The 22,032-nt window shown below is 39.1% G+C and overlaps 6 protein-coding genes and 1 long non-coding RNA gene across 11 annotated transcripts; 2 read left to right on the top strand and 5 right to left on the bottom strand.

The window, feature by feature from the left end:
* The first annotated feature begins 90 nt into the window (after window positions 1–90).
* LOC124316686 lies at window positions 91–848 on the top strand. The gene is made up of 2 exons (XR_006911951.1): window positions 91–156; window positions 257–848. It is a non-coding gene; the product is annotated as an uncharacterized LOC124316686 (long non-coding RNA).
* Window positions 813–3,402, bottom strand: LOC124316227. Its single transcript, XM_046782041.1, has 9 exons — window positions 3,117–3,402; window positions 2,973–3,053; window positions 2,578–2,901; window positions 2,355–2,505; window positions 2,164–2,285; window positions 1,959–2,105; window positions 1,735–1,886; window positions 1,315–1,666; window positions 813–1,253 (listed from the first exon to the last, which is right to left on the bottom strand). Exons 1-9 carry the CDS (start codon window positions 3,316–3,318, stop codon window positions 1,114–1,116), a joined length of 1,671 nt encoding a protein of 556 aa, XP_046637997.1. The 5' UTR covers window positions 3,319–3,402; the 3' UTR covers window positions 813–1,113.
* An 88-nt stretch (window positions 3,403–3,490) lies between these two features.
* LOC124316292 lies at window positions 3,491–8,378 on the bottom strand. Its single transcript, XM_046782153.1, has 8 exons — window positions 6,728–8,378; window positions 6,582–6,665; window positions 5,990–6,304; window positions 5,794–5,926; window positions 5,603–5,724; window positions 5,383–5,511; window positions 5,075–5,145; window positions 3,491–5,007 (listed from the first exon to the last, which is right to left on the bottom strand). The coding sequence occupies exons 1-8, from the start codon at window positions 7,122–7,124 to the stop codon at window positions 4,858–4,860; spliced, it is 1,401 nt and encodes a 466-aa protein (XP_046638109.1). The 5' UTR covers window positions 7,125–8,378; the 3' UTR covers window positions 3,491–4,857.
* Window positions 8,379–8,459: 81 nt separating this feature from the next.
* On the top strand, window positions 8,460–12,237 carry LOC124316143 (DNA mismatch repair protein Msh2-like). The gene is made up of 14 exons (XM_046781902.1): window positions 8,460–8,591; window positions 8,652–8,701; window positions 8,769–9,242; window positions 9,304–9,537; window positions 9,602–9,848; window positions 9,913–10,069; window positions 10,132–10,352; window positions 10,423–10,740; window positions 10,815–11,036; window positions 11,105–11,337; window positions 11,400–11,491; window positions 11,558–11,780; window positions 11,845–11,940; window positions 12,000–12,237. The coding sequence occupies exons 1-14, from the start codon at window positions 8,567–8,569 to the stop codon at window positions 12,147–12,149; spliced, it is 2,742 nt and encodes a 913-aa protein (XP_046637858.1). The 5' UTR covers window positions 8,460–8,566; the 3' UTR covers window positions 12,150–12,237.
* On the bottom strand, window positions 11,945–14,995 carry LOC124316339 (putative inhibitor of apoptosis). 2 transcript variants are annotated; one of them, XM_046782231.1, is made up of 5 exons: window positions 14,630–14,995; window positions 13,314–13,915; window positions 13,045–13,254; window positions 12,806–12,969; window positions 11,945–12,732 (listed from the first exon to the last, which is right to left on the bottom strand). In XM_046782231.1, the coding sequence occupies exons 2-5, from the start codon at window positions 13,846–13,848 to the stop codon at window positions 12,406–12,408; spliced, it is 1,236 nt and encodes a 411-aa protein (XP_046638187.1). In that variant the 5' UTR covers window positions 13,849–13,915; window positions 14,630–14,995; the 3' UTR covers window positions 11,945–12,405. The 2 variants fall into 2 exon arrangements, with proteins under 2 accessions (XP_046638187.1, XP_046638186.1); XM_046782230.1 differs by lacking the exon at window positions 14,630–14,995 and adding an exon at window positions 14,114–14,471.
* An 842-nt stretch (window positions 14,996–15,837) lies between these two features.
* LOC124316439 (phytanoyl-CoA dioxygenase, peroxisomal-like) lies at window positions 15,838–17,779 on the bottom strand. Of its 4 annotated transcripts, XM_046782385.1 has the most exons (9): window positions 17,741–17,779; window positions 17,451–17,580; window positions 17,310–17,388; window positions 16,929–17,237; window positions 16,760–16,873; window positions 16,477–16,702; window positions 16,325–16,415; window positions 16,151–16,256; window positions 15,838–16,080 (listed from the first exon to the last, which is right to left on the bottom strand). In XM_046782385.1, the coding sequence occupies exons 3-9, from the start codon at window positions 17,361–17,363 to the stop codon at window positions 16,021–16,023; spliced, it is 960 nt and encodes a 319-aa protein (XP_046638341.1). In that variant the 5' UTR covers window positions 17,364–17,388; window positions 17,451–17,580; window positions 17,741–17,779; the 3' UTR covers window positions 15,838–16,020. The 4 variants fall into 4 exon arrangements, with proteins under 4 accessions (XP_046638341.1, XP_046638342.1, XP_046638340.1 ...); XM_046782386.1 differs by lacking the exon at window positions 17,451–17,580 and having other exon boundaries at window positions 17,741–17,761; XM_046782384.1 differs by lacking the exon at window positions 17,741–17,779 and having other exon boundaries at window positions 17,310–17,390; window positions 17,434–17,730.
* Window positions 17,780–19,178: 1,399 nt separating this feature from the next.
* On the bottom strand, window positions 19,179–21,255 carry LOC124316453. Its single transcript, XM_046782418.1, has 4 exons — window positions 21,171–21,255; window positions 20,873–21,031; window positions 19,891–20,297; window positions 19,179–19,793 (listed from the first exon to the last, which is right to left on the bottom strand). The coding sequence occupies exons 2-4, from the start codon at window positions 21,017–21,019 to the stop codon at window positions 19,424–19,426; spliced, it is 924 nt and encodes a 307-aa protein (XP_046638374.1). The 5' UTR covers window positions 21,020–21,031; window positions 21,171–21,255; the 3' UTR covers window positions 19,179–19,423.
* Between the last annotated feature and the right edge of the window lie 777 nt (window positions 21,256–22,032).

Below are 22,032 nucleotides of genomic sequence, written 5' to 3'. Positions count from 1 at the left end.
AATCTCTGCCACCGGCGATGAGAAGGAAATCAAAGAAGCAAACGACCGTTATACCTTGTTGCGTGTCTGGGCTGGTACTCACAGCGGGAATGGACACTGTTCTTCATATGAAGCTACAAGTTCAACAGCCACGCTTTACTTGTTTGGCCTCGTCTTGTTGTGACAGCACATGAGTGATCAGAGAAACACGTACAGATTAAGAAACACATCCAAGAAAAAGTAATTTTAGCTTTCGTTCCATATTCAGCATGAAGAGATTGAAAAATGAGTGCAGGAAGATATTCCATACCTGACATCTTGTAAGATGGAATGTTTTGACTATTCCTTGACTTGACTCGTTTGTTCCAACCACGTGCAAGTGGATGGGAAGCACTCGTTATATCTCTTTGGTCACATGCTTATTACAATTTAACAGTTCAATGAGTAACATTTAAAGTTAACAGAACACCATTGATGAGCTAACTTTCGTTGCACTGACTAGCCTACAGAAAACGATCATACGAACAACGTCGAACATGCAATGATGGAATTCCGGATCCTGTCTGATTTGATTTCACACACAGCTACGTGCTACAAAGACCTAGAACAAAGTGACTAGCGGACAACTTATTGACAAGTGATAAGTTGCGAAACAGTGTTGCCAATTTATTGTTATTTAATTCTTTATTGTCAATTTCATTTTATAAAAGTATTAATTGACAAAGGTCAAAGAATGGATCAATGGATGCATCAGTATCATTAAATAAAAATAAGTTCATTGGAAAAGCAGAGTTATAGACATCTATAGCTCTGGGAAAAGTGTCATCAATTTCACTGCACGCGACATAGAAATCATTCCGTTTATGGCCAGCTAAGTTTTAAAAAAATCCCATTAGATAATTCAGGGGCAAGTTAATGCAAATCATTAATCATTCTCGATCGTGAAGTCACGGTGAACCCTTTGCAAACAAGTGTTGGTCACGAACGGCCACTAGGCAACTTGTTTCCATTTGACAAATAAACTCGTCTTCTAAAAATAAACAATCGCAGTTCGTAAAACAAAAAAGGAATTCCACAACCAAAATGAAAATAATTTACACGATACTGGGAGTTGCACTATTCATTTGCCCAAAATTATTTCTCTTGAAAGTCTAAACAGAATCCGGTATTGGCTGTATCAGCTGATGCCCCGATAACATTCGACGCCGCAACTGCGGTCACTGCCCCTTCAGTCCCGTCCGTTCGGTAAATGAGTCGGAATGGCACGATCGCAGCTGTATAAACAGACACAATTCAATATTGATAGAACATTGCAAATCAGATTGTTTCACTTACAACAAACTTGAACGCTTTGAGCTGAACCTCCCGGTGCAGGGTCGTTCAAAGGCGGAATTTTAGGTCCTCCTATGGCGGCTGGATTCAGGGCGTTGCCACAGTAACGGTCGGCCTCGACATTGGTGGAATCTCTGCCACCGGCGATGAGCAGGAAATCGTAGAGGCAAACGGCCGTCGTACCTTGTTGCGTGTCTCTGTAAGTTGTACCCACAGCGGACAGAGTTGCCGCAAAGTTGATTAAAGTTGCGCTGTTTTGGGCGACGTCAGTGCCACCAGGCTGTACCGTCGTTATGGAAAAGGCGTCGCCACCATTCGTCACCGAACAAACGGACAGACACATTTGAGTGGCTTTCTGTCAAATAGAAAAATACCATTTTTAAATTGCTGATAGAATAATAGAAAATGTTTGATCCCACATACCGTTGGATGCGCTTTAATCAATTCGGTCCTGAAACAGATCCTGTAATTTTGATTATTGAGTTGGCGCGTTGCTGTGCTGGCGACGTCCTGCCAGTTGAACGAACTGACTCTGCCGGAAGAAGAGGTGAAATACTGGAGACAATCTCTGGGAGCTAATTGTGGATTAAAATATTAAATTTGAATTAGCGCGCCATTTTCAAAAGAGATTAAAAATGTTATAGTACCCAAGTAATTAGCACCGCACGGGAGCATAGCAATTTTGATGTTCCAGGAACGCGGAAGGTACGGATAAGTGCCGATGCCAGCAGCGAAATTGAATTTGAGATTCAGATCGGTAGAGCTGATGGCCGACGATTGGACATCAAGGTACACTAAGTTGAATTCAATTTATAATCAAGTTCAATTGGTTTGAATAGATTTAATTCTTACTGTGCTGGCCGCTGTTATCTCCACAAATAACTGGGGCCACGTTAGACGACCCGCCAACTTCAAAAGTGTCGACGCAATTGCCAGCTGTCGGTTGCGCGGTCGTGAATGTCACGAAATCCAACCTATACAAGTGACAGAATCAAATAAAAGTGATTGATTTTCAAATTGGATTAATTAATTTTATTTATTACCGAACTTGGCAAATGGGTTTGATTTGTTCTCTACGCTTGTTGTCCAATGTGACAGTCAGTGAACAGGTGGAGGGTGCGCTGATTGTCGTCGCAGGTGATTGCCAATAAGTATTGTTCAACGTGATGGCACCGTTGCAAGTATTGATCGCATCTGTTATTATTTATACATCATCACGTGAAAATATTTTGATTATTTCAGAAAATTAAAAATTTCACGACTTACTGACGCAACAGGTTAAGCCCAGGAGGCAGGTCCCGCTCGACCGGCCACCAAATAAGGAGCAGACGGCCCGTGAAGCGCAAATTCCGGCGTCGCCGTTGCGTGACGTGCAGGAATCGAAAGAAGCGACTTGATAGTTGACGTTGGGATTCACGGAAATGGGACCCAAGTTGAGGACGTTTTTAATTTTCTCGCCCCAAGGATTGTTGGTGCTCAATCCGCTGTTGAACTCCACCGGTCTGTTGCTCAAATAATTCTCGGCTAGACCAATTGCGAAACGACTTTCTTCTTTGTCGTCCGTTTTCTCACCTTCGTCATCTTCTCGGCCTATTTTTAGAAATAAAAGTTTTAATCTTATATCAAACTAAAAATTGAATAGTTAAGCCATCGATACTCACTGCTGGCAAAATTATTTTTATTCGGGTTGGTCCTCGACTCCGGAATGGCTGGCGTCCGTCCTTCGTATGGACTGGCATAAACTGGAACCAAACAATTTCTAGTTAATGGGAGAAACCAAATACTTTAGGAATTTGATTATTTACCTGCTGGAACGTAACGAAGATTCGATCGATAGAAAAGAGAATTCCACAAATTCGGAGTGTATCCGTAAGCGTAAGCGAAATAATTTTCTGTTTGTTGTCTAGCGGCTGCGAATTTTAATTCTTCGTGATTTCTTCCTTCACAGGCTCGGCTGACCTGCAGCATCACAACAGTCAAAAGGAACAGACAATAAAATTTCGACATTTTCCTGTTTCTTTTGAGCGGATCGATTCGATAGTTTGAACTAGTGGAAGACTGGACAACAACTGTCAATTCTCCTCGGTCCGTTCGGACCTTTTATACCGATAAGACAATGAAACTGTTGCTCGTGTTATTAGTTTGAGAATTCTTTGACCAGCACTGGACCGTCTGGAATTCTTCTTTCTGCCCAAAAATGTTTGGGCTTCTTTTTTAGTGTTTAAAGGTCAATCCTTATATGCTGTGCACAGTAATATCATGTTATGATACTTAATTATATGGTTTGTAGAATATGGAGATCCTCCTCTGAAGTATCTCCGAGCTGAATTGCAGGATGGCCATCAACGTCCTCTTTCACCCTTGAAGTTAAACACTGACCCTTGTTAATGAGAAGAAAACGGTACCGTCGTTAACTTTCAGTTTTCGTGTACGAATTACTAATTAGCTACTATGGCCGGTCACAGCGAAATTTAAAGTTCAAAAACAAAATTTCCTTTTTTGGTTTCTCATAAAATTTTAAAATAGACTTGGTGTCTTTTTTCTATGTGTTTACTGAATCTGACGTAACCGTGGACATCTAAAATGGCATAGAGATTAAATAGGAGATTAGATAGATAAACACAAAACACCATCTGGGATTATAGGAGCGATAAAATGGGAATTACAGGGGGATAATAATACACATGAAACACCAAAGATTATTTAAGGTTGAATGACATTTAAGAAAAACTTACAGATCCGATGAAATGAATCATTCCAGCAAATGAATGCTACATGCAATGACATGAATTGCAAAAACCTCGTGACCTATATCTAAATTAGTATAGTTGCAAAATTGTTGCAGTTCATCACATCCCGTGCAGCGTTCTCTCATTAGAATGTTATTGTTCACATCGACACACAATTTTAAAAGAATAAACATTTAAAAAGAAATCGTTTGCCGCGCAAAATTTAGTAAAATAAAACTAACGAGCCCAATGCTCAGGAGAAAAGGTGAAACAAGTAAAAACGTTATTAAGATAATACTAATAGACACTGGAAATTTATTTAGGTGGAATCGACATTTTCTAAACGCTAGTTTAAGTTATGCTATAGGTTATATACTATTGCTACTTCTGATTTTCCAAAGAAAAAATTAATTCTACAACGTTAATAAGAAACACTAGCGGATTACCAAATTTAAATAATTTCCCCACACGTAGATTTACAAAAACCGTTTTCAGTGAACCAATTTAGTCGCAGTATATGGCCAGATTGGATACCATCAAAGCCTCGAATTTTACTGGCGATTCAAAACTGATTCACTGAAATGATTTTTATTTAAAAAAACAATTCCCCAAATACAAGAAAATGATTACACACACAAAATGGCACGGCAATTTTCATTATTAGGAATACACGACAAATGGAATGATGATTATTTAAGAGAATTAAACACTGCCTATACAACCCGGTTACGATTTTTCTAATTAGAACTGGCCAATGGTTTAACAACTTACGGGAGATTCGGTGGCGTCGGTTGATGGATTAGTCACCTGGAGCAGATCAGGTGAAGGCGGCGGTTGCAACGGCGGCGAGATTGGCCTGGATGACGGCCAGTGCGGAGACGACATTGGTCGAAGCTTTGACAACGGAGAAAGCGTCGCCTCCGTTGCTGTTGACCAGGTAGAAGGCCAAGTTCATCTTTTCCGCTCTCTTGTTACACAAAGTCCATCAGCAAACACGTCAATAAAATGAGATGCTAAATGAAATTTGCGTACACCTTTTCGGAGATGAGCTCCGTCCTGAAGCAAACGGTGTAGGTCTGGTCGTTTATCCGGCGGGTCGCGTTACCTTTGACGTGAAACAAACGAATTTTTATTAGCGCGAAGAATTATATCCAATTAAGTATCAAAACTGAAATTTAATCCGCTGGATGGCTGATGGGAGATGTCTCTTGCAAGCCAAAATCCCACCTAAATGCGGTGGTCGCCTTCACAGATTAGGTGTGAATTTGACTTAAAAGAAACTTCCATGTTCCTGGAAATCCATTCGATTAATTAATTAAATAGGAGTAGACTTTTAAATTACCGACGAGGAAGAATGCCCGGCAAGGAAGGACGACAATGTTCCACGAGATGGCGTCTGTTCCAGCTACGAAATTGAACATGAGCTGGACGTCGTTAGCGGTAACGGCCGATGATAGCACGTCGAGATGCTCTATGGAATTAAAAAAAAATTTTTAACTCGAATTAATTTCATTGAGGTTTGTCTAATTAGTTGTTTAAATTTAAATTTCTTTTGCTGTTACTGTTAAATCTGCTTTTGCCATCACATTTGATGGGCACCACGGTAAGTGATTGGCTGATTGGAGAAGCGTCGGTGCAAATTCCGGAAGTCGGCTGACTAACGGAGAGTGACATAAACTCCAACCTATTCATAAACAAGGGAGATAGAACCTTTACTAGAGTTTACTCGATTAAGTTTTGACGAATTGTTAACCGGATTTTGCAAATTGGTTTCGACAAAAGTTGCAGCAATTTGCTCTTGGTTTTAACAGTCAGGATGCAGGTGGATTGAGCGCTAACGTTCGCAGATTGCTTCCAGTGAATTTCGCCAAACGTTTTGACCGGATCTAATTACAAGAAATTTTTCTTAGCAACTTTCTAATTTGAAAAAATTATTTTGATGTACTTACTAATGTAATTGACTTTTCCAGCGATGCAAGGACCTTTAGGACGGCCGCCGGAAAGAGAGCAGAGAAATTTCGTAGTGCAATAAATTCCGGCGTCGCTTCCGCTTGGAGAAGTTGTGTTGCAAACAATTTGATTATCTGAAACAGGTTTGAAAAGATGTCGAGTAGGTTCGACTAATGTCACACGATTGGCTAAAGATCTGTAGAGTTTGGTCGAATTGAATCGGTTGTTCATGACGGCCCTGTTGATGACCCTAGCCGGAACTGCACCGTCGGAATTCAAACGGACTTGTACTGGTTTGTCGTTATCGGTATTATCTAATTCATAAAAAAAAATAACATGTTAATTCAATTTCCTATGCATTATTATTTCATTTTCTAACGGATTGAATAATACTTTCCGTTTCAGCCATCGTCGATTTTGTTAAGGATTATTCTTAACACTCGTCAACTTTATTAGTTCGTATTTTATAATCGACGATCTAATACGGCCACAAGTGTTAAGATGTAACCTTAGTAATATCACTCTCTGATGCACTACACTATTATCAAAACAACCGATCAATAAAGACGCAATGGATTTTATTTGACTTACTTTGATCGGGATTGAATGAAATCCTACGCGGTTTCTTATTGAGAAGCGAACGGTCCAGCTGAGCCTCACGATCGACCCGCATCCCTATAAAGAACAAGATAAATCTTTAGTGTTTTACATAAGAAATTGGGTGTGTCAAAAATTACTTGCGAGAGAAGCGACCAGATTTTCGTAAAATGACGTCAGCGGGGCTTTAGCGACTTTGTAGACATCGGCGAGGTAAAGTTGCGCTCGTCGTCTAACATCCGCCAGGCGACCTCGATGTTCTTCGTTGGCCGCAAGTGGGATTGCCCGTTCGGAAGAGTTGATGATTTTCAACAGCAAAATGATGAGGAAAATAAAAAAGACGATGGCCGACAGTCTGTCGTTATTGGTTGGTTTACTTTTATGAACAACAATTGTTCGTCGTCGATGTTTTTTGGCCAAAAGATTCTGCGGCAAGTTGTTTTCAAAGACGGTGGTGGTGGACGTGGAAGATCGCTTCCTGTTCTTATTAAACACTCCGATGCTCTTTAAAATTAGAACTCGGCGAGAATAACTCATCTTCTGATGCAGTTCCGGAATTTCAAATTCTCCCGCCAGTTCCTTGTTTGTATAAATTCAATATCATGAAGGATTCCATTAGGTCGTTTTTGACGCGTTTGACTTTTGGCCAGCACAGATTCCCCACCATCACATACACTCACAAACACATTAAAGTTTAACACTATAATTTTCACTTGGGGGTTTTGGGAGCTAATTAGGGATAATGGAGAAGAAACAAATCAACCAAAGCGACAAAGCCCTTTTTACATTGAAAGGATTGAATTTACGTTTTGAACAGAAACGGGCTAAATGACATTATCCTCTTTTACGGGAGATCGGAGATGGGATACCAATTTGTGAATTACTTTCAAGGGGACTAGGGGAGATTAAGTATCCGAAAAGAAGTAGAAAGTCAATGGATGGACACAAATTTCGATAACATTTGAGAATTGCAAGCAGAATTAATATACTTATGGAATTAGAATTTTTTCAAATCAGATGGCTCATGCAGATTAAAATTTTCGATAAATGTTTGAATGATTGCGATTTTTTGATTAGTAATAAGCGAATATGATTTTGATTGACAATGAATTAATGATCTACAATGCGAATTCGCGATTCAGGCAATACGCGATATAATTGTCCGCTTGTTTAAGCGAAAATTTTCCGACTATTGCTCCGATTTCATTCAACTTGATGAATCAGGAATATAGTCGAAAAGTTCTCAGTTTCCATAGTCGGATTGAATTTTGTGCATCTAGTGAGGAATAACAATTTAATCAACTTTTCATGCAAATTTCATCTTTAAATTAATAACTCAGTATCATCATGCACATATTTTTCGAAATTACAACATGCACATTGTTCGACATGCAAATTAAAAGCAGAGCAGATAGAACCTGTTGGTTCCATAATTACTTACCTGTTCAACCACCCCAACAAAAAATAAAGCATTTGAAAATTGTTGGCGTAACAATTTGTCATGGAATACAATAGGCCTAACATGCCTTCTCCTTGACTCTACAATGTCTACATGCTGGAGAAAATTACTTTGTAATTAGCTTCAATTAGCATCTTCAAAAACAGGATCAGAATCGAACAAACAAATTTTCAATTTTGCCGAAGCAGTAAAAAGTTGCAAATAGCTAAAAACACATAATGAACTTCTGCCATTAAGGTCAGGAAAATCAGTGACAATGGATAAATCTTGTTGACTTTTGCAACATACTGCGCTACTTGTCTAATCTGAATGAATCCCATTTTTCAAAAATTAAGAAAAAAGAGAACAAAAAGAAAAAGAAGCAAAAGAAAAAAAAAAGAAAAAATGGCAAGAAAAAGAAAATCTGAAAATGAGAAAATCGGATTTACAAATCTAGTTTGGCAACACTGTTTTCTTCACAAGAATTTTTACAACGCGCGCAAAAGCAAGGAAAACGCAGAGCAGCAAAATAACTAACGTCATGGCTGATTCTACAAATGTACCAGGTAATTATTCTAATCCCTCGACAAGCTTGTTAATGATCTAAATTCACACTTGGTGTTTAGAAATCCCCCACGAACAAGGTTTTATCAGTTTCCATGGAAATCTTCCAGAGGTAAGCAAGAACAAAAGTGAAACAGCTGATTCAAGTTAAATTTTACTTACCCATGGTTTTGTATCAGAAACTTGCCACTACTCTGCGATTCTTTGATCGAGGGGAATTTTTTACCTTGTATGGGCAAGATGCCCTTCTCGCTTCAAGAGATTACTTCAAAACACACAGTGTCGTCAAGATGCTGGGGTATGGAGCTAAGAAGTTGGAATCGGTGGTCCTCAACAAAAGTCACTTTGAGAACTTTGCACGTGATGTACTGTTAGTCAAGCACTACTGCATTGAAATCTACAATGGATCCAAAAGCGACTGGTCTCTCCAATATCAAGCAAGTCCTGGAAACCTCACCCAAGTGGAAGATTTGATTTTTGGATCGACTGACATAACCTCTCAAGTTGGTATTCTAGCATTCAAAATTGGCTCAGAAAATCAAATAGGATGCAGCTATGTGGATACTTATGCAAGAAAGATACTCGTGGCACAGTTTTCAGACAATGATGCCTTCTCAAATTTAGAATCTCTCATCGTCCAACTAAGTCCAAAGGCATGCTTACTCTTCTTAATCAATTTAAAAAGGTGAAATATCATTTAACACTTACCCGCAGGAGGTTTTGATCCCACATGGTGAAGCTTACGTTGCGCCGAAAACAATGCTGAACCGACATGGACTGCTAGTAAATGAAAACAAGAAAGCTGAGTTTTCATCCACAGAATCAGTTCGGCTACTTAATCGACTCTTGCGCTTTAAAAAAGGACAACAAGAAAACGCAGCTGCGCTTCCTGAAGTCAGTTTAGATCATTCCATGGCAGCTCTGGCCGCCCTAATCAAACATCTAGACGTAACTTATCTGCACATAATTATTCTCAACTATTTACAATTAACTACTGAAACATTTTCTATAGCTAATGGCCGACGAAACAAACTTTGGGCAGTTCAGTCTACAAAACTTTGACTTTACTCAATACATGAAACTTGATTCGGCAGCATCCGCCGCCCTGCATCTTACTTCGTACGGAGCTGAGGTCTCGACAATGGTGACGTCCAAAGCTGGAGCTCCTCGTACAATCGCTGCACTGCTCAACAAGTGTCGAACTTCGGGTGGGCAGCGACTGTTGGCTCAGTGGATCAAACAACCTCTTACAGATAAAAGTAAGTGTTGGATTAAAGTTTAAAAGCAACACGTCGTGTTTTAAAATGAAAATCTTACTTATAGACAGGATTGATAGACGTCTAGATGTCGTAGAAACTTTCGTCAATGATGTCCAATTACGACAAACGATAACAGAGGATCACCTCCGACGGATGCCGGATTACCAAAGACTAGCCAAGAAGTTGCAAAAGGCTAAAGCCAACTTACAAGATCTCTACAAGTATAAAATTCAAACCTGTTTTGATGACTGTGAACTCCTCCTTGACGATTTTTCTGTTGCAGGTTGTACTTGGGCTTGAGTCGCTTGCCGGTGCTGGTCGACTGCTTACTGGAGAACCAGGGGGATCATGCCGCTGTTCTTATAGACGTGCTCATCCAACCATTACGAAATGCGAACGAAAAGCTTGTCAAATTGAAAGAGATGGTAGAGACAACTATAGACCTCAATCAAGCAGATCGAGGCGATTTTATCATCAAGGCAGACTTTGACGACCAACTAGGAGGTATACAAATTTGCATGCGCGTATGCCAGGTGAATCATGAAGTTAATGACTTAATTCGGCCCTCTATTAGAGCTCAAAAAAGAACTAGATGATTGCGGCCCGAGAGCTGAAAAGGTCCTATCCCGAGCGGCATCCGATCTCAAGCTGGAGACTTCCAAGAGCGTCAAATTGGAGAGCAACGCTCAGATCGGCTATTATTTCCGAGTCACTTTGAAGGATGAAAAGAATCTTCGCAACAACAGCAATTACCAAACAATTGATACTAATAAAAATGGCGTTCGATTCCGGAACCATGACTTGGCAAAAGTCAATGAAACTTACTTGAAAGTGCGCCACGATTATGAGGAACAACAAAGTTCAGTTGTTAAAGAAATCTTGTCAGTCGCTGGTACGTGGTTATTACAATCTAGCGTAGACGTAACGTCTGGACGAGATGCCTAATTTCTTACTGTTTACACGCAGCTGGATACGTTGAACATCTGCAGTCGTTGAACGATGCCTTGTCAAAGCTGGATGTACTGACAAGTTTCGCCGTATGCTCAATTAGCGCTCCAATTCCGTACGTCAGACCGCAAATCTTGGAGAAAGGATCGGGGAGCATTGAACTAATTCAAGTCAGACATCCGTGTATGGAACTCCAAGACGGAGTTAATTTCATCCCCAACGACGCAATTTTTCACAAAGGTAATCAAATGTGCACAAACAAGCTTGTTAGATCTTTATATTTATGCGACTTTTGTATACAAATGTAGATGGGCATCGTTTCTACATTATTACCGGGCCCAATATGGGTGGAAAGAGCACCTACTTGCGTTCCATCGGGGTGGCTGTCCTGATGGCCCAAATCGGCTGTTTCGTTCCAGCTTCTTCAGCCACCATTTCAATCGTTGATGCCATTTTAGCTCGAGTCGGAGCTGGTGATTGCCATCTCAAAGGCGTATCAACTTTCATGGCTGAAATGATTGAGACCGCCAACATCACCAGAGTAATTCACGTACATCACATATAATATCGACAAGTTGAATTCATTTCCCATTATTTCTGCAGACGGCTACAAAGGACTCTTTGGTAATCATTGACGAATTGGGAAGAGGAACTTCTACCTTTGATGGATTTGGATTAGCCTGGGCAATTGCGGAGTATTTAAACCTTTTTTATCATTTTTGTCATTAGGTACTTTTAATAATGATTTGTTTTTACGTCAGACACATTGCTGTGAAAATTCAGCCGTATGCGTTGTTTGCCACGCACTTTCACGAGCTAACTGCATTGGCGGATGAAGTGCCGGCAGTGGACAATCTTCACGTAACTGCTTTGACCGGTGACAACACCTTCACGTTGTTGTATCGCGTCCAGCCAGGCTCGTGCGATCAATCATTTGGGCTTCACGTCGCTGAATTGGTTCATTTCCCTCAAGAGGTTTTGAAGGTACGCATTGGTGTTTGCTGTTTGGGAGTAGAAATTAAATAATAAATTTAAAATTGATTTTCAGATTGCCCAAAAGAAGGCGAAAGAGTTGGAAGCCATACAGCCTAATAATAACAAATCAGGTGAACCGACAATGAAACGTCGCAAGGGCGATAACGCGGTAATTACACATTATACGACATTGTTAATTATTGTTTACATGTAATGGTATATTCACAGGAAGGTGATACATTGATGCGGACGTATTTGGAACGTGCCAAAAAAATAATGGAGCAAAAGAAAGATGTGAATTGTGAAGAAATGCAAGAATTGCGAAAAGAAATAACAAAGACCACGGACCCGTTCATTCGAAATGTCTTGAATATGTAAAATTCGCGATACCCAAAATTTTGGGACCACTTGTCAAAAATGTGCCTCTGAACCGAGAGAGTTCTTGTAATTACATTTATTATCTGGATATTCTGTAGCTAATTATTTTAAGCCAACTTTTTTTTTTAAATCAAATGCATATAAAGGCTATCTCTCTTCCACATACAAACAAAAGCGTTTTCAAGTTCCGGTACACCACCATAACTAGGGGCGTTTCTTCTCTGATTCAATATTTAATTACCGTATGTTTGTTTTTTTAAGAAAAGGGAAAGAAGGCGCGGACCGTCGCTTCGATGCGTTTACGACAGAGGGGACAAGTGGTGAGAGCAGTAGCGCAGGACGGGCAACTCATGGAATGCCCGCAGGGTAGAAAGACCATACTGAGCTGCTGGTCATAACAGATCTGACAAAGAAGGGCGTCACGTAGTTTGGACGAGGCAGAAGTGGATGGCGCATCACCGCCAGTAGCTTCTTCAGACGATTGCACAGCAGCACTACATACATTTTTACCATCTTCTTCTTTTTTAACTTCTTTAACTTCAACTAAATCTTCTGAAGCCGCGCTCGATCCAGGAATATTTTGCTAAACAAATATTAAAATGATTTGTTAATATGACTCGCAGGACGTAAACACTTTTCGTGCTTATTTATTATACCTTGTATCGAGCTTGAATTTCTCTGATGTAGTCATTTCCTTTCACGGATACTAGAAAGTTGCAACGCGAGAACCAACGGGCGTGTTCCACCCACGGGTCGTCCTTGGGCTCCCAATTGCGCAGAGCTCCGTCGCAGCAGAAACATTTGACGTGATCGCCAGTTTCTATTTTAGAAAAATAGAAAGAATCGAATTAATAGAAAAACTTGCTCGGCATTATGGTATTAAATTTCGACGTACTCATGTAGTAGAATCCTGCTTCAGCTAGCTGCGGTGGGCGTTGTTCCAAACCAGGCGGCCAATCATCAAAAGTTTTCAATCGAGCTTCTAACGATGTCAATTCAGGATGACGAGCTTGTTGATGTGGCAAAAGACTCAATGATGACAAGTCACCTGAAGTTGATGGCCCTTCACCGCCGTTTGCTTGACGGATCGTTAATGCCACTGGAACTAAATTTCGACAAGAGATTGAATTACGGAATAACAAATTATTGATGAAAATTGCTCACCTCTTTCGGGTAATGCATTGGGACGAGATTCGTTTTGAAATCGGGAGCATGTATCTGCGCCACCACCACCGCCCAATGAGGGGAATGCACATGGACGTGAGGATGAGGCGACGGGTTGGACAGTGGGGACACTTCTATTACTGGAGAGAGGGATATTGCCAACTGATAATTGAAGAACAAAAGGGCAATTTGGAGCATGTCTTCTATGCTCAGCCATGGGATCGTCGTGAGCTTCCCATTGGCTGATGGTAATGCAGCAAAATGCACATTGGGTTTGATCTGCCAGGCCTCGATAAAAAAAGCCAGCACGTGAAAGATCTCTGGGAGAAAGGTATTCAAGAGGCCATCCTTGGAAAGTTGCTAATCGCAGGGCTTCACTTCTTAAAGCTCTTTGAGAAGCGCTGTTGCTGGATGGGACACTTTTCTGCAAACTAGGGTGAATTGGAGCATCAATCACGTTGTTGTGTGATTGATGACAAAACTGATGTGAAGATAGTGAGTTTGGACGAAATGGGCCTATTTCAGTTGAGCTCATTTTGTTAGAGGAGCACACTCAGTCGATTGATTAAGTTGAATTGATAAGGTAGATTGGAAAAGCCACACTGCAAAGAAAGAAACACAAATATTTAGTAAGTAGAAAATGCTCTCCCAAGGCTCAAACACAACAAAAGAAATCCCAACGTTACAATAGCAATCTGCGCATCACAACACGTTAATAATGGGGGCATCGCTTTAATTCCACTTTTCGCTGTTCTTTGAATGAAATAGCACTTATAAACTGACTAAAGTGATTAACTTACCAATTTAAGAGCAGAATTTCCTTAAAAATGATACATTTTTCCTCACAACAAGGCTGATAACAAAGATGGGAGGAACACGAATAAGCGTAGAATGTATGTATGTACCCGAATGGCCTTTGAAAGCTTAAGATGGCGACTGATTTTGGAATGCGTACTGCCGCAGGGCAACTTTAACAATGGGGAGAGGGGGGGAACAACAAGGACGAAGCCAATGTCCCAACTTTTACTGTTACCTATACCAAGAATGCCAGAATACGATACGGTTCCCCAAAACTTCCGACAAACTTTCGCAATTTTGAATCGATATTGCTATGGCTAAAATGCAAGGGCGGGTGACTCAGCTATCTAATCGATATTCCCCTTAATTTGTGCTGGGTTTTACCGATAGCTTTAAACTTTAAAGTAAACTAACGTCTCTGTGGAATTTGTCCAATTCTTTATTAGTCATAGCCGGAAGCGGTACTTGAAAAAAAACGTCGAATTATTGCCTAATAACGAAAATAAAAGATAACTCACCGTTATACAGAGCTTGACACGGAGATTTTATTGATATGTAAAATCACAGAATACAAAAGGTGGATTTTATAAATTATGTCACTTCTCAAGTTCTAGAACTTGAAAATTTTCACTGTATGTATGTCAAACAATTTTAAAAAATACAGTGCATCAAATAGATAATTTTTTAATGGCGCTACTAATATTAATGATTAATGCTCCGATTTTTTTTAGAAGAACACTTCATCAGAAAACTCAAGTTCACTGACGAAACGTTCGTAAATTAACCATTTCAATATAATTTTACTGTTACAAAAAAAAAGACTACAAATTTCTACGGAATTGTAGAGAATGAAACACACAGTTTGCTATTGCGTCTATGCCACAATGGACCCTAGAAAACAAAAAAGTGGGTTTTATACCGCAATTCAATATCAAACTCTTTATCGTGTAAAAAATTCACGCCCTAAGATAAAATACAAGACATGCCTAGACAAGTCTCTTTAATAGCGTTCCGACGTCTACTTTGTGAACACGTCTCCAGACAAATTTCGAAGAACGATAAAACTGTTGATTCCTAAAGGGCAGTTATTACAATGAAACAAACAAAATAATAATCACAATAAATCAATTTAATTTAATTTAACTTACATAAAGTTACCAAAAACTTAAATTTTCTATCATTTGGTAGTTACTAGTTAGCTACATTAGGAGCTACAGTTGTGCGCATATACAGTATATTTTTCCGTTATCGAACCTTGTGTAACGTGTCGAACCTTCCTCTTATCAATTCACATATAACGATTCTAGAAGTTTCTGTAACAATACAATTTGTTTAATTTGATTCTCCGTATTTTTGTACGCAGTCGATCAGCATCAAATTAGAATTAGGATTTCATGCGTGTGGCACAAATTCTATTTTGGTTCGTCAATTAACTCTAAACTATTCAGACTCTAAATCCTCGGCTAATAGCGCAACATCTCTGCAATTTGACGCTGCTCAATTGCATCTGAATTGCTTAATGTGAATTCATAATGGTATCAAATTTAATCATATGAATATTTCCTTATATTATCTTCTGAACACCAACTTTATTGCACCACTTTGACATTTACCCACTAAAGTTTACACGTATTTCAACAATGCAACGTCCGTTGAAGGACATTGAAATTGATAACCTTTGCTCGTCAGTCGTATGATGATAAGTTGATAAAAAAGATACGGCAGGTGTTTTTTTCTTAACTGTTTTGCGATAACAGTTGTATTTGAGTTCAATACAAGAAATTCCCAGCATTATATAAGTAAAGTATTTTATATATATAAAAAAAGTACCCCATTTTGTTAGTATGTACGTTGATTGGTTAATTTGGCAATAAAGGCGGATGAAAGAAGCTATGTTGATACTCGAGTTCTAAGCCGGGATAGAAGGGTCACGGCCACGACACAGGCGACTACGGAAACGCCAGATATCCTGAAACCCCCGAATGGAAAAATAAATTTAGAAATCCCCCCACAATTGAAATAATGTTGGATGAATTTACCTGGAATTCGAGTTCCATGCCACGACGCTTGGCGATTTCTTCGACTTCTTTAGCGATATTTTCCTGTGAAGTTCCGCGGATGTCGATGTACTGCATTTCAGCTGAGCTAGAAGTTTTTACAACAACACAACATTTAAAAAATTTAATTATTTCGCACTGGGGTAATTATTTTACCTGTAATGGCATGAAATAGCTTTGCGGAATCCATTGGTCCTGTTCATTCCCGATCCGTGGATAAGGATTGGATGGAAGAAAACAGTGTCACCTACAAAAATGTTTGCAATGTCAGAATTCTTAATTCCTCGAGTTTTCATTTGATTCTTTACCTTTCTCCATCGGCAATTCGACCATTGGATGATTGTCATATCCACGAACTCCATGATACATTTTGTTGACGCCTTTCTCCCAATCGGGATAGTCGTGTTGGTGCAAAACTCCTTTGTGAGTGCCGGGCAAGACAATCAGACATCCATTGTCGGGCGTGATGCGTTCCATGGCAGTCCAAGCGCAGACAATACGATCGGCCGGACGGAAAGGGAAGTAGTGCAAGTCCTGTCATCAAAGAGAATTAAATTTGAGCGAGAATAAATTACGTGAGGTGTCAATTACTTGATGGAGAGGATGACGAGAAGTTTGAGTTCCTGTATCAGGTGGTTTATTAATCAACATGGTATGCATAGCGCGAATATTGGGTCCGGTAAAGCATTCAACATGGTCCAAAATCTAAAGATTGAAAAGTTATAGTTGAGTACGTGAAAAAAAAAGAACAGGTGCTTACCTGAGGAAGCAGGCAGAACTGAAAGAGAACCTCATCGTAGACAAAGTCTTGAGCTTTGTTGTAAAGACGTTCACCTGACACTGTGTTGTTTTTAGCCAGAGAAATGTCTTTCATCATGGTGATTCCACCCCATGGGACTCTTCGATCGCACAAGGCAAGAAATCTTTCTTTGCAGGCATCTAAGAACTGTGAGCTCACAAGGCGTGGAATTACAAGAAAGCCATTGTCTTCGTAGAATTGCCTCTGCTCCAGCGTCAACACAGGGTTGTCCAAGGTGTACTGGAATCTTGAGTGGCCATTCATATGTCCCTAACAGTACACAAAGTTTTTAAATATATATACAAACAACTTTCATGAAAATGAATGTGAATAAAATAGTACCTGATAACCATTATTCATGTGTCCAAGGACAGCTTTCAATCTAGCATCAGCCATGGTTTAAAAGTGAAACTGCAATGACCTAAATTGGTATTTATAGATTATTTTAAATCTAGTAAATAAATTGGAAGTAAATTATTTAACCTTAAATTTGTGAGCAGAGCAACAGGTATCTAAAGCTTCTCTAGCAAGGTGGTTGCCAAACTTATTAGTTCAAGGTATCTCCCTAACAACGTAGTCAGCAGATGACTATGATCAGACTATGATAAGTTGCCTATCAAAGTTCAAAGGATTTGATAATTGATGTTGTTCTAAGGCGTCTACGTGACTATAAGCATGCGTTCTCAACAGGATGATGAAGCCGACGTGTTATTGAGTTATTGTTATATAAGAGCTAGATAAAAACAAGTTGAATTTTCAACTTTTCAACCTACTTTTGCACTGAACGAAAACGAACCGAGTAAAATCAACAAATGCCTGGAGTGCCATCTATCGGTAACATTAAACAACAAACTTCTTGGTCTGACGTCATTGAATCTAATGTGATCCGAATCTGACGTAATACGCCCGATTTGATGTGGAAAAGTTTTGTGTATTTGAAGTTAATCAATCAATTTTATTGGTCGAAATCGGTTAATTGAATATAGAAAGTTGAAGAGCCGAAAGTGTTAAACTAAACATCAGAAGTATTGTTAATAATATCAATTCATCGAAAATAAGAAGGCAAACCGAATATCGGGATCGGGTCTCATCGTATTATGAACATGGGCAAATGTCAGAAGAGCTGCAGTATAGTCCCCACTGCAGTCCTGATAATAATAAGAATTAATGCAGGTCCATTGTCCGTTGTCGCAAGAGCTCCAGCGTTTCGATCGCCGTTGTAAAAATGGAAATGCATCAGCTCCGGTGCGGAAGCGGTTACCGGACGAAATAGGCTACTCCCGTGGGCAGGATCAGAAACACCGCGGTGACGAGGCAAAACAACGAGAATTACGAGTACATCATGCGAGTACATCATACTAAATATTACCAAATTTGAACTTACCGAATATGGGGGAAAATAAATAAATTGTATAGTAGGCTAATCCAAGAGTGTAGTAATAAATATATATAGCGATAGCGCTAAATAATAAAAAAAAAGTTTCGATATATTTTAGTGAAATTTAATTAGGAGACGTAACGAAATGTGCGCGATAACCGTCAAACGACAAATAGAATATATTTTCCATGTTTCGTGAAGTTGGTGTATACTATTAGAGGGTGTCTGTCGGACAAAGTCGAGGGGTTGGCAACTCAAGATTTGGGTGTAGCTACGAAGATTCCATCGGGATTCTAGAGAGATTCTAGAGATTCTATAAGATTCTGTGAGAGGAGAGATAGGGAGATTCTGGACAGCGCGGACAAGGGTGTACGAAGATTCTGGGAGTTGCCAACCACCCGGGCAAAGTAAAGAATTTTATCCTTTCTTTGTAAAAAAATTGTCGTTACAGACGGGAAAAATCTTCTTCTTGCTCTATATAGGCCTATAGTTCTGAATCACATTCATCCTATGACGTTAAGTTGAAATATTTAATAGGAATCATCATCAGGCGATAATCCTAGAAAATCTTCCGAATTTTCTTGTTCCGAATTCTCTTCTGCAATAAAATTGTTATCCATAAAAAAAGAAATATATCTATACTCCTCATCCTCATCAAACGAATTTTCGTTACTATCTTTCTGGTGACAATCGATCCGGAAATGAGGAATTTCATAGTTTGTGGATCACTTTCACGGAATTTAGGTTTATTGATCACCAACATCCAGTTGTTTTGGATAAATTTCGATATTGTATTGCAATATTGAATTAAAACATAAAAAGATTACGTTAGGCTACAGTAAATGTTATTAAATCGAACGAAGGCACAAAGTCTCCTATACCATGGTGTAAGAATAACACAGCAATAATCAAGCAGTTTAGCTAGGCTTTACGTTAAACAATGCACAATGTATAACGAATTTAAATTTCAAGTGTCACTTATAACTTTAAGAGCAAACCTATAGTGATTCTTGAAGAAAGCCAATTGCTGAAAACACTAACCTACATGCTGGCTATACTTCTCAAGTATAAATACCACTTATCGACCGGCAGGGAGAGGGCATACAATGAAACCTGGAGGTAAACATAAAAGGCAGACTGGTACAGCTTGTGCAGCACCTGGGGCCGCTGGTTGACATGGAACAACAGCTGGAGCTGGTGGTGGATTAATGAGATTGACCGTGGCGCGAATAGTAGAATTTACAAACACAAACGACGTGGCAACTGTAGATACAACAAATTGGTTTTTGTTAATAAAAAATCTTTTCTCTCTTGAATTATGATAGTCTTCTGTTGAAATTTCCGGGAGATTAATATCATCCTTAAACGACGACAGTATAGACGACGAAGGCAGGTCTAAGTCTGTGTCTAAACGATCATTTGAAGTTGGAAGAGCAGTTGAAATCAAGCTAAAATAACAGAAAATAAAATTTTTAATATTAAAAAAAAAAAATAATAATAATTCAGGTGCTATTATAGGCGATTTTTCAAATAATCAATATTTACTTGAACGTATTAGAAGGAGTAATGGGAAACTGTAGGTCTTCCGGTACATTGGAGGAGTGTGTGTCACGTCTTCTGCGACCAATAGCTTGTTGATTTGGTTGACAAGGTTGAATGTTAGCAACAGCTTCGCTTACAGGAACACAGTTTTGAACTGAATTAAGGCTTAAAGTTACGGTGGTCGTAAATGTCGCGGTTTTCAATAAGGGATTATTGAAAGTCCCTGTAGTGCTGGCAAATAAGTTGAATAAAAATCGTGCATTCTGCTGGTCTTGGAAAGAGGGTCGGGGTCGGTAGTGGCTAATTATTCCCTTGACCCTCGATTGGGTGTCCACGTATTCTTCCCCTTCGTCCTCATAGCTGAAAACGTTGCGATTACTGATGCTGTCAACTGGATAACCATCGTCGTTCTAAATAAACGACATTATGATTAACTTAAACTCCATTAGGCCCATATAAAGGAACCTAAAAATATTATTTGGCTTACAATATTATATTATCTATCTAATATAGTAAGCGAAAATAAATATGAAACAGCTGCTGTAGGTACAGTCTCGTTGTGATATTATATATTAATAATAACTTAATTGTTTTTTGGGGCCGTTAAAATATATGGAAGGCTTAAGCAAAATGCTGAAATTCTATAAAGAGTTGCTATTCAGGTAAGCTAAAAACAGAGCTAGGCTATAATTTTCAAGGCATAACTTGTTTGACCAAAATTAGTAAAAATCGGCAACAACTAATATCTAAGCGAAGCAGCACGGTTTCTTTTCAAGCTTCATACTGTATAACCTTTGAGAAGAAACCGTGCTGCTTCGCTTAGAGTTCCTCATTTTTGCAGAAAGCAGCCAGCAGCAAGTGGAACTGTGTATGCTATACGTACATCACACACAATAAAGTTAAACATTCTTTGTAATGATTCTATAAATACGACCAACCATTGAAAACAATATAGGCTACATATAAGATATGTCAGGTAAGTTACCATTGGTTCGTGATTGTTGTAGAACGCGGGTTGATTGGGAAACGGCAATGCCAGCCAAGGAAACGCAAACATCATACGGGGATTGTAATCATATTGTTGATGAGAAATGGCCACAAAAATGGCCAGGAAAATGAGAGCTAGCTTCATTTTTATGCAAATCTATAATGTGAGAATGTATAAAATAAACGTGTGTTAGTATGCGGTAAAAATCAATGGTTTTGATTAAAAACAATTTTGATGCGTACTAGGCCTACATAGTTTTTTTTTGTTTTTGTTTTTTAATTATTAGCCTTTTTACCTTGAAATGAAACTGTGCTAGCTGCGCATAGAATCTCTTCGTAGCAAGACGAGAAGACTCTGTGTATCCTGTTGAAAACGACCGCGCATTTATATATTCCCCCGACGGTCGGTCTTGATGAGTTATCGCAAACCGCGCAAACCTACAAGCACGTCCTAACCTTATGTGATTTGTTAGCTCATAATATACTACGAAATATCTGAATAAGCAAAATACAGGCCCTTGTGAAGCGTTTTTTTATTCTTCTATCACAATAATCAACACTTATACACACAGATATTCCTCTTTGGTCACCTCGGGTTTTATAGTACCTATATATGTTGTACAGAAATTGATCGGTCAAGTATGGCTCATCCTATAAGAAATTGTGTTCAGAACTGCATGCTAACCTTGAACGAAAGACCATGATGGGGAGTAAACAATTCCTATAATAAAGGTGAAATGACGCAGCCGCTCTCTATGCAAAGGTCTGTCCCTCTACTGCAAGTATTACTCGGCAAAAATTTGTGCCGCATAACCTTTCCCACTTCATATCCTTCCGTTCATCTCGTATGAAAAGTGCCGAGTATGGAACCATGTATAGTATAGTTGTGTATTTGCTTTTTCCTGGACAGCAGTTGAACATAAAATCAATTTATTACCATATTACCATACAACATGTTAAACGATTTAAGAACATTAATGAACTCGATTGTTCATGATTAAAAAAGACCCCCAAATTCCAGCATTACTTTTTTTTTTTTACTCGCTTAAGACGGGCATGAATGTAAGTATTTTCGCATTGTCGTGTGGTCACGTAATTGTGTCGTACCGGTACTAATGTTATTTTTATTCATACTGAATGTATATTATGATTGAACAT

Source organism: Daphnia pulicaria, chromosome 12, assembly GCF_021234035.1.
Source record: "Daphnia pulicaria isolate SC F1-1A chromosome 12, SC_F0-13Bv2, whole genome shotgun sequence".
Taxonomy (NCBI): Eukaryota; Metazoa; Arthropoda; class Branchiopoda; order Diplostraca; family Daphniidae; genus Daphnia; species Daphnia pulicaria.
This window is presented reverse-complemented; position numbering and strand designations above follow the sequence as displayed.

What these genes read in the sequence shown, in the direction of transcription:
- LOC124316227 (XM_046782041.1), bottom strand. Translation starts at nt 3,318, where the DNA reads ATGTCGAAATTTTATTGTCTGTTCCTTTTGACTGTTGTGATGCTGCAG. An exon ending in TAAAAATAATTTTGCCAGCA is followed by an intron (nt 2,902 to 2,972) that starts GTGAGTATCGAT and finishes TTCTAAAAATAG; the next exon opens with GCCGAGAAGATGACGAAGGT. An exon ending in AGATAACAGCGGCCAGCACA is followed by an intron (nt 2,106 to 2,163) that starts GTAAGAATTAAA and finishes AATTCAACTTAG; the next exon opens with TGTACCTTGATGTCCAATCG.
- LOC124316292 (XM_046782153.1), bottom strand. Translation starts at nt 7,124, where the DNA reads ATGAGTTATTCTCGCCGAGTTCTAATTTTAAAGAGCATCGGAGTGTTT. An exon ending in TTCATTCAATCCCGATCAAA is followed by an intron (nt 6,305 to 6,581) that starts GTAAGTCAAATA and finishes TTTATGAATTAG; the next exon opens with ATAATACCGATAACGACAAA. An exon ending in CGGAGCTCATCTCCGAAAAG is followed by an intron (nt 5,008 to 5,074) that starts GTGTACGCAAAT and finishes TTGTGTAACAAG; the next exon opens with AGAGCGGAAAAGATGAACTT.
- LOC124316143 (XM_046781902.1), top strand. Translation starts at nt 8,567, where the DNA reads ATGGCTGATTCTACAAATGTACCAG. An exon ending in CCCTAATCAAACATCTAGAC is followed by an intron (nt 9,538 to 9,601) that starts GTAACTTATCTG and finishes CATTTTCTATAG; the next exon opens with CTAATGGCCGACGAAACAAA. An exon ending in AGACCGCCAACATCACCAGA is followed by an intron (nt 11,338 to 11,399) that starts GTAATTCACGTA and finishes TTATTTCTGCAG; the next exon opens with ACGGCTACAAAGGACTCTTT.
- LOC124316339 (XM_046782231.1), bottom strand. Translation starts at nt 13,848, where the DNA reads ATGAGCTCAACTGAAATAGGCCCATTTCGTCCAAACTCACTATCTTCA. An exon ending in CAATGCATTACCCGAAAGAG is followed by an intron (nt 13,255 to 13,313) that starts GTGAGCAATTTT and finishes GTCGAAATTTAG; the next exon opens with TTCCAGTGGCATTAACGATC. An exon ending in AAATTCAAGCTCGATACAAG is followed by an intron (nt 12,733 to 12,805) that starts GTATAATAAATA and finishes ATATTTGTTTAG; the next exon opens with CAAAATATTCCTGGATCGAG.
- LOC124316439 (XM_046782385.1), bottom strand. Translation starts at nt 17,363, where the DNA reads ATGGCTGATGCTAGATTGAAAGCTGTCCTTGGACACATGAATAATGGT. An exon ending in ACATGAATAATGGTTATCAG is followed by an intron (nt 17,238 to 17,309) that starts GTACTATTTTAT and finishes GTGTACTGTTAG; the next exon opens with GGACATATGAATGGCCACTC. An exon ending in GCTATTTCATGCCATTACAG is followed by an intron (nt 16,257 to 16,324) that starts GTAAAATAATTA and finishes AAAAACTTCTAG; the next exon opens with CTCAGCTGAAATGCAGTACA.
- LOC124316453 (XM_046782418.1), bottom strand. Translation starts at nt 21,019, where the DNA reads ATGAAGCTAGCTCTCATTTTCCTGGCCATTTTTGTGGCCATTTCTCAT. An exon ending in ACAACAATCACGAACCAATG is followed by an intron (nt 20,298 to 20,872) that starts GTAACTTACCTG and finishes TCGTTTATTTAG; the next exon opens with AACGACGATGGTTATCCAGT. An exon ending in ACTCCTTCTAATACGTTCAA is followed by an intron (nt 19,794 to 19,890) that starts GTAAATATTGAT and finishes CTGTTATTTTAG; the next exon opens with CTTGATTTCAACTGCTCTTC.